General features: G+C 42.1%; 1 protein-coding gene across 1 annotated transcript; it reads left to right on the top strand.

Annotated features, from left to right (window-relative positions):
• Nucleotides 1-727: 727 nt before the first annotated feature.
• On the top strand, nt 728-2,651 carry LOC143570862 (bidirectional sugar transporter SWEET14-like). The gene is made up of 6 exons (XM_077056401.1): nt 728-841; nt 1,019-1,055; nt 1,208-1,421; nt 1,517-1,678; nt 2,048-2,167; nt 2,244-2,651. Exons 1-6 carry the CDS (start codon nt 787-789, stop codon nt 2,418-2,420), a joined length of 765 nt encoding a protein of 254 aa, XP_076912516.1. The 5' UTR covers nt 728-786; the 3' UTR covers nt 2,421-2,651.
• Nucleotides 2,652-8,680: the final 6,029 nt, after the last annotated feature.

Here is an 8,680-nt window from a genome sequence, read left to right as displayed (position 1 = left end):
TCCCATTGACGAAGTTTGTATACCGTGTCTTGGAGAGGCACGGTGTGCATCTGACGGAGGTACACCCGATGGCGATCGCCAAGATCCGCCACTTTGAGTGGGTGTACCTCATTCTGGGCGTGGAGCCCCACGTTGATCGGTTGATGACCTTCTACTCCTGGAGGTGCATCCAGGGGTGGTACACCTTGGTCAATCGGATCAAGGGTTTGAAGATCTGCGCTACTGAGCGCAGTCTTCGGTCGTGGAAGCGGGAGTTTTTCTATATCTCCGCTCGCGTCATCCCCCTTGCGATGACGTTTAAGAATGGGAGAGCACTCCCCGCCCTTCACGCCCTCAACTACCAGGAGGCGGAATGGTTCGCCAAGATCTCCCAGATCCAGACTCCGGTGTACCGCTTTGTGGAGTCCGGGATGGTGATGCTCGGGATGAGCCGGGTGTGGAAGGAGGCGTCACAGATTCCCATCGTCCTCGAATACGGTTTGAACTCTGTCCCTTACTGCGCGTAAGGACGTCACGTCTCTGAGCATGGTGGGTCCTGCGGGCCCAGTTGGTTTCTGCGCAGACGTCCCTCTTCAAGGGGTTGCGAGTTTAGCCTTTGCGCAGACGCCCCTGTTTGAGGTGAGTCTTGCAGGTCTAACTGGGCTCTGCTGGGACCTACCTCTTCACATGGACCTCATGGCCCCACCATCCACCACCCTCAATCCCCTCTATATAAACCATCTACTGTAGCAGTTCATTGTAACTGATTGATTTTAGTGTCCGATTTCAAGAGCATAAGCTGTAAAAATGGTGATTGCTGGTCACTACCATCATCTCTTGACTTTTGGATTTGGCCTTATGGGTACTCTCTCTCATTAATAATATCATATATATGTGTGTGTTTTTTTAACTTTTTCTTTCATTAATAATATTATATGTAAATAAAAGCATGCATGATGCATGGAATATATAGACGTTGCCAAGCAAGCCTTAATAAACCCTAATCCTAAACTTAGCTAGCACTATGCATGTTTTGCAGGCAATATTGTCTCATTCCTGGTGTTTCTTTCACCACTGTAAGTTTTGAATCCTCTTTTCATCATAAATAATCTGTAATTAGCCTAGGTTTATATATATATATATATATATATATATATATATATATATATATATATATCACTCTAAGCACACACACTTAGTTCAAACATTTTTGCATTGAAAAAAACAGGCCGACGTTCTACAACGTTTACAAAAAGAAATCAACCGAAGGGTTTCAGTCAATACCTTATGTGGTGGGATTGTTTAGTGCCATGCTTTGGATCTACTACGCTTTGCTAAAGGGCCATGATGCCATGCTTCTTATCACCATCAACTCCGTTGGCATTGTCATAGAAACCTTTTATCTTTGTGTTTACGTCATCTATGCGCATAGGAAAGCCAGGGTAGGCGTTTGTGACTTTTTGATTTATTTTCCTATTATGATCGTTTGTTAATTTCTCTTAGCCCTAATTATTTGGAAGCATTATTTCATGTGCAGATGGAAAGTTTGAAGCTGATCACATTGTTCATAGTTGTTGGATTTGGATTGATTGTTCTTCTAACTCAATTCCTTACAAAAGGAGATAAGCGTTGCGCGATTGTTGGATGGATTTGTCTTATATTTTCTCTGTGTGTTTTTGTCGCGCCCTTAGGTGTCGTGGTACATATAAAAACAAATATCTAATAAAATTTCACTCATAGTATGTTACTGATAGGGTCTAAGCCTCTAAGGCCGTGAGGTAGGATGGGAACAATTTTTTTTTTCTATCTCCGAAAATAGAGGAAAAGATATTAAAGTACCACTATTGTTGGATCCAGTTTTAGAAAATATATAGTATTAATACAATTAAAAGGAATTTGAAATTTAATAGCATTATAATATAAGTATTTCAAATTTTAGATTACTATAGATTATAAATAGATTTAGGGTTTGTGAATACATACCTTAAACATCATCTACAATTAGCAATAATACTAACTTTATAACAATGAATGGAAAACTATTTTTTAAATTTACTTTTTTTTTCAGAGACAAGTGATCAAGACCAAAAGTGTTGCGTACATGCCAATTCTTTTGTCGATCGCTCTTACGATTAGTGCTGTTATGTGGTTCTTTTATGGTCTACTTCTTGGGGACTTCAACATTGCGGTATTCAAGACTAAAATCTTGCGAAATTTTTTCATATTTTTCTTCAAGTTTCTAACGTTTGATTTCTTGTTAACAGATCCCAAATACGCTCGGATTTACCTTTGGTATCATTCAAATTATATTATATTTTGTTTACAAGAACAAGAAGCCGGTTATTGATGAAAAAATCACCGAATTCAAAGAAAAAATGAGCGAATTGGATGAACCGAGAGTTCCAGAAGGAAAGGACCAAAACACAATCAATATGGTGTAGTCCAAGTGCGGCTAATCACACCACTGAAGTGGTAGTGTGATATTGATCGTAACTGATTTTGGTTTGATGTCAAAGTGTACCTTCTCTATAAATAATTGTGCACCTCTTGATTACATGTTTTTACCTTAATTTGGTCTTTCCTAGCTAACGTAACTCTTGTATTGTTTTCAGTATTGAATGTTGTATTGAATGTATTTTTATATAAATGAATTTGATTTTCTATACATAATATCATGGGTATTCTGCTTCCTTTTATTTAAAGAACTTTAAAAGAGCCACTCGATCGTCTGATCATCAGACTTCATTCATCTCATATGGCAAGTTATGAGAAACTATTATCGAAAAACTTATTGGACCATAACGGAACCAATAAATCATATTTTGTTAGGTAAGTGGCATTGAAGCGGACTCGGTTATAGGATGAAACCAATGAAAATAAAATTCGATCATGCAGTAATGGAGAGTAAACGATCGTCTGCTTACAGCTAGCACTCCACTCACCTGCTAAGATTAGGAAAGTTTTGGAAAGTTCATTGGTAGTTTATACACTTTAATGTATCAAAACTTTAAAAACAAAAATTTATATAAAAGTAATTATAGAGGTCGTTATAATTTAGAAATATGGGAGATCGAAGGATTAGAGGATGAGTGGATAACGTCATTATTTTGTGCCCACACATGCAATAATTTATGTCGAGATAAAAAGGTTTCATGCATGAAAAAAGTAACATAAAAAATAAATAAAAGAAGTGGACGTAAGGTGACAAATTCCACTTGTGTCCAAATCTCTTTTTTAGAAACAGTTTTAAATAATTCTGGTTTGTAGAACTAAAGCTTGTAGAGTATGTATAACTCTTGGGACTTAACCGATGTTTCTCGGAAGCCTTCACGTTATCCCGGTACGTTAAAGAACCTAACCATTCCTTCTATTTTGCCTTACACTTGAATCTAGAAGGACTAGAGTGTAATATCTTATGTTATAACATAAAAAAAATAAAACCCTAGCCCCTATACCTGCAGCGATCGGCAGAAAGGAGCAGCCATAAGACCACCGATTTTCTTTTTTGCAGCCAACTTTAAGCCTTAGAACTTCAATTCAAGGTATGTACTACGATTCCCCAAGTCTTTTTCACGTTAATTGACCCTCATATTGCGCGTATTGATCGAAAATCGTCTTGTTGTAGGCTAACCGGGTGGCCGCCCAATTGAGCGTTTCCGGGGCTGTTTCGAGTGAGGTTTTCGCATCAAAATCCCACTAGGTATGACATGTACATCATATTAAAATTCCGTGGTCATTGGATGTGTTTAGGTCGGTCAATCGATTTTAGTTCGAAAACTAGGGTTTATCGGGTGTAGAATTGTAAATTGTTGAGTTTGATGCGTTAGTTGATCGGGTGACCGACCGATTCAGTTTGTGCAGCCTTAGGGGGGTTTAAGGGCTGTGGAAAAATTATTTTTTGGTGCTCGGGGCTGTCGTGGTTAATGCTTCGTCAATCGAGTCGGCGGTGCGCGAATTTTCGTTTAAATGTTAAAGTAAGTGTTGTAAAAAGGAACCGTCAACCCAATCAACTCGGGTGACATAATTATGACGAATGAAAAGAGTTAAGATGGAATTTGGTCCATTCGGGGCTGATTCGTTTAACAAATGGTTTTAAGGTTTATTACACGCGCATTCGACCCGATTTGACTATCCTTGGGCCTTGGGCCAAGTGTTGGGCCTTGGGTCAAGTTGTTGGGCCTTGGGCCAGGTATTGGGCCTTGGGCCAAGTTGTTGGGCCTTGGGCCAAAGTGTTGGGCTTGTACGGCCCATTAGGCTAGAGTGTTCCTACCGTCTAGTTTAGTAACGCGTTATGTATAATTTACAGGCCCTTGCTTGTGATTGTGCCCTTAGGAACTTCCTAGCTCGTTGCAAGTATTCGATTGATCTCAGGTGAGTTCATGATGCCCTTTTTACTCATTTTACTTTTGGGCTAGCATGCGCACCTAAATGTTTTCTTACTTGATGAAATGTTTTAAAACGATTTTATATAGGCTTGCTAGTATATTGTAAGTCTTGGGATGTTAAATATATATATATATATATATATATATATATATATATATGTATATACATTATTTCTTGGCCTCTATTTGGCGATGTTGTAGTCGTTTCGACTACTGATGTTGTGTATGCCTACTTCGTGTTTGCATGCACTGATGTTACGTGTTTGGGTTGTACGTTTGCTCGACCCTGATGTTATACGTGGATGTTATATATATATATATATACTGTTATATATATAGGTATGTTATTGAATGGATGTTTACATATACATTTGTATATGTATGTATGAGGATGTTTAAGTTCGATAATGATGATTAGATGGATTTACCCTTTTACTTTTAGAAAACCTTTGGTATGGAGTAAATCTTTTACTTAAAACTTGAACTCACTCAGCTCAAGCTGACTTTGTGTGCATGTTAGTGTAAGTTTCAGGATTTGGAAGATGATGCCTTATCGCTTGGACGTGCACGGAGCTACTTGGATGGTGAAGGGCATACTGGAAGGAAGAATTGTTTATGAATATTTTATTTCAAGAAAACTTATAAAAGTTATACCTATTTTGGTTCTAGGGCAAAATTCCCGGGTTTCGGGAACTTATTTCATTTTTCATGTTTTCCGCAAAATTTATACTCTGATACGTTTGTTTTAATGGAAGAAACGGTTTTTAAGTTTATTAAATTTTACGAGTGTTTGAATGATTACCAACTGTGGGGTTCCCGGGGTTCGGGGCCTTACAAGTTGGTATCAGAGCCTTGGTTCGAGGGATCCAAGCATCCCCGAATGCTTGGACTCGAACTGTAAGAAAATGGACCAGTATGCCCGCCGCGAGTAGCTGCACGCCAAGAGGTAACTTTAAATTATTTAGTCATTCCTTTACATTTAAGATTTCCCTTATGTGATTAACTGTTAAGTGTTAGATAGAGTGCTAATATGGTTAGGGGCCATGGGTGATTAGGACGGGCGGGTAAAGTAAACGTTTAATCACACTTGATCAACGTCATTAGCAGTTTACCCTTACCTTACATGTTCTAAATGCCACTTATACTTAATCATATTAAAACTCTGTCTTTGTAGGGATAAGTCATGGTTAATACTCGAACAACCAGGAGAGGTGGTTCTAGCGGTCGTGGTCGTGGTCGTAGGCCACGTGCCGAAGCCGAGAATAAGATTCCTACTCCCCAGCAGGAAACTCCGATTCATGAGGAGGGGGTAACCCCGCCTTAGATCCTGCTTTACACGCGGCTATCGCGGATGAGGTTTACCAGGTGCTCCATAGCGCCATTCCAGAGATCGTTGCTGAGTCCGTCAAGGTCATGGAAGAATCACTAGCTGGTAAGGGTTCGGATAGGGGAAGGAAGAGTAAGGAGGTACAGGTCGAAGAGGAAGAGGAAGTGTATGTTCCGAGTGGGGATGAAGATGAGGTGCGGACCGTTAGTGTATCGACCCGGGGTTGCTCGTATGGTGACTTTAAGAAGTGCGACCCCCCTTCTTTCGATGGCACTAAAGATGCATTGGCAGCACATCAGTGGGTGAGGGAGATGGAGTCTGTTCTGAGGGTTAGTAAATGCAAGGGGGATGACATGGTGACTTATTCTACTGCCTCGTTCCGTTCCGAGGCACTATGTTGGTGGGATAACTTGGCGCAAGCTATGGGTGATCGTGAGGTTAGGAGGATGACGTGGGATGTGTTGAAGAAATTGGTTCTCGATCAGTTTTGTCCTCCGCATGAATTAGATAAAATAGAACAGGAATCCTTGACCTTGGAGGCTGGTTCTATGTCGCATCGGGAGTATACCATCAAGTTTAACAAGATGGCTCGCTTATGTCCCGACTTGGTTACTCCCGAAGCCAAGAGGATTAAGAAGTACGTGAAGAGACTTTCGGTGGATATTCGTAGGGGTGTGTTGACTACCGACATGAACTCTAGCAGGTACGCTTTATGATCAGAGGGAGAAATTACCGCCTACGGAGAATAGGAGGGCATAGAACTCAAATTCGTACGGTAAGTGGCCTGGGGGGAACAATTTTAACTCGTCCGGGAAAAGGGTAAAGACTGAGACTTCTGAGTTTAAAAGGGATGCAGCGTCTGGTAATTGCAAGAAGTGTGGGAAGCCGCATAAGGGGAAGTGTAGGATGGGGTCTGGCACTTGTTTTTGTTGTGATAAGGTGGGACACCCCCATTTCGAGTGCCCGACATTGACCTGTTTCCGCTGTAAGGGCTCGGGTCACTTGGCATCAAACTGTCCTTCCATTAAGGCGGGGGGGGGGGGGTCCGGGCAGGGGACTTCCTCGAGGGGGAAGATGGATGAGAAGCCAAAGGCCAGGGCGAGGGCTTTCAACATCTCCAAGAAGGAAGCGAAAGAGGATGCGGATGTCGTTTCAGGTACTTTTTCCTTATTTAGCTTTCATTCCACCGTTACAATTTCTTATTCCTTTGAATTCGTATGTGTTGATCGTTTAGCTAAGCAGTAGTATAATATTGTCCTAAGTACCTTTCTACTTGATGAATTACAGGCGTCAGTCTTATTTGATTCGGGCGCCAGTAGAAGTTTTGTGTCTACCGCTTTCTGTTCCTCGTTGAACAAATCACCCGAGCGCGTAGTCGATGTGTTTGAGGTTGAGGTCGCCGTAGGAAAATCCGTGTCTGTGTTTAGGGCTATTCAGGGTTGTTCCATCGAGTTTTCTAGTCATAGATTTCCGGTGCGATTGTATTTGATGCCGCTTGGTTGTTTCGATGTGGTGCTCGGGATGGATTGACTCGCGAATGTTGATGCTCAGATCATTTGTAGTCAGAAACTCGTTCGTCTAAAGGCCCCGGATGGGACTCGGATTACGGTCTTCAGTGATCAGAATGCTGCGACGCCACATATTATATCCATGATTAAGCGGGGGAAGTTGATACAGCGGGGGTGCGGGGCGTATCTGGCGTATGCTATGAATGTGAATACCGAGGTGGCTACCGTCGGTGATGTTCCTATTGTTGGGGATTTCCCGGATGTATTTCCAGATGATTTGTCAGATGTGCCGCCGGATCGCGAGGTCGAGTTCCAGATAGACCTTGTACCGGGCGCCAAACCCGTTGCCCGAGCTCCCTACCGTCTAGCGCCGAATGAAATGAAGGAGCTTATGGCTCAATTGGAAGACTTGCTCGATAAGGGCTTTATTTGACTGAGCATCTCACCTTGGGGTGCCCCGGTCTAGTTCGTTAAGAAAAAGGACGGTAGCATACGAATGTGCATTGACTACCGTGAGTTGAATAAGCTCACTGTTAAAAATCGGTACCCACGCCCGAGGATCGATGACTTATTCGATCAACTCCAAGGAGCTAATTGGTTCTCGAAGATCGACCTTAGGTCCGGGTATCATCAGCTGAAGATTCGGGAGGAGGATATTCCTAAGACTGCCTTTCGCACTCGTTATGGGCATTACGAATTTCTGGTGATGTCTTTCGGTTTGACCAACGCACCGGCTGCGTTCATGGATCTTATGAACCGGGTGTGTAGACCGATGCTCGATCGTTCAGTTATTGTGTTCATCGACGACATTCTTGTGTACTCAAAAAGTGAATCCGATCACGCCGGTCATCTCAGGGAAGTGCTGGAGGCTCTGCGAAAGAACAAATTGTATGCGAAATTTTCTAAGTGTTCCTTCTGGTTACGTGAGGTTCAATTTTTGGGCCATGTTATTAACCCGAGTTGTATTTTGGTTGACCCCGCAAAGGTGGAAGCCGTGAATGAATGGGAGTCTCCTAAATCTCCAACCGAAATCCGTAGTTTTCTGGGTTTGGCGGGGTATTACCGCCGCTTTATTCCCGATTTTTCGAAAATTGCTTCTTCACTAACCAAGCTGACTAAGAAAAGTGTTAAGTTCTTTTGGGGTACGGAACAGGAGGAGGCTTTTCTCGATTTAAAGAACAAATTGACGCATGCCCCGATCTTAGCTTTACCTGATGGCACCGATGATTTGGTGGTGTATTCTGATGCCTCTTATCAGGGGCTTGGGTGTGTTTTGATGCAGCGAGGTCAAGTCAACGCTTATGCCTCACGACAGTTGAAGCCTCACGAGGCGAATTATCCTATCCACGATTTAGAACTGGCAGCGGTTGTATTTGCGCTTAAGTTGTGGAGGCACTATTTGTACGGTGTTCCTTGCGTTATTTATACCGATCATAAGAGCTTAAAGTATTTCTTCGAACAAAAGGAACTGAATATGCGGC

This window comes from Bidens hawaiensis, unplaced genomic scaffold, assembly GCF_021521415.1.
Source record: "Bidens hawaiensis isolate Kalapana, Puna unplaced genomic scaffold, B.hawaiensis_p1.1 tig00025122_1, whole genome shotgun sequence".
NCBI classification, from domain to species: domain Eukaryota; kingdom Viridiplantae; phylum Streptophyta; class Magnoliopsida; order Asterales; family Asteraceae; genus Bidens; species Bidens hawaiensis.
This window is presented reverse-complemented; position numbering and strand designations above follow the sequence as displayed.

Excerpts from the sequence above, each read along its gene's own strand:
- LOC143570862 (XM_077056401.1), top strand. The coding sequence starts at position 787 with ATGGTGATTGCTGGTCACTACCATCATCTCTTGACTTTTGGATTTGGC. Across the intron at positions 1,422-1,516 it reads ATGCGCATAGGAAAGCCAGG|ATGGAAAGTTTGAAGCTGAT; the intron begins GTAGGCGTTTGT and ends TTTCATGTGCAG. Across the intron at positions 1,679-2,047 it reads TCGCGCCCTTAGGTGTCGTG|AGACAAGTGATCAAGACCAA; the intron begins GTACATATAAAA and ends TTTTTTTTTCAG.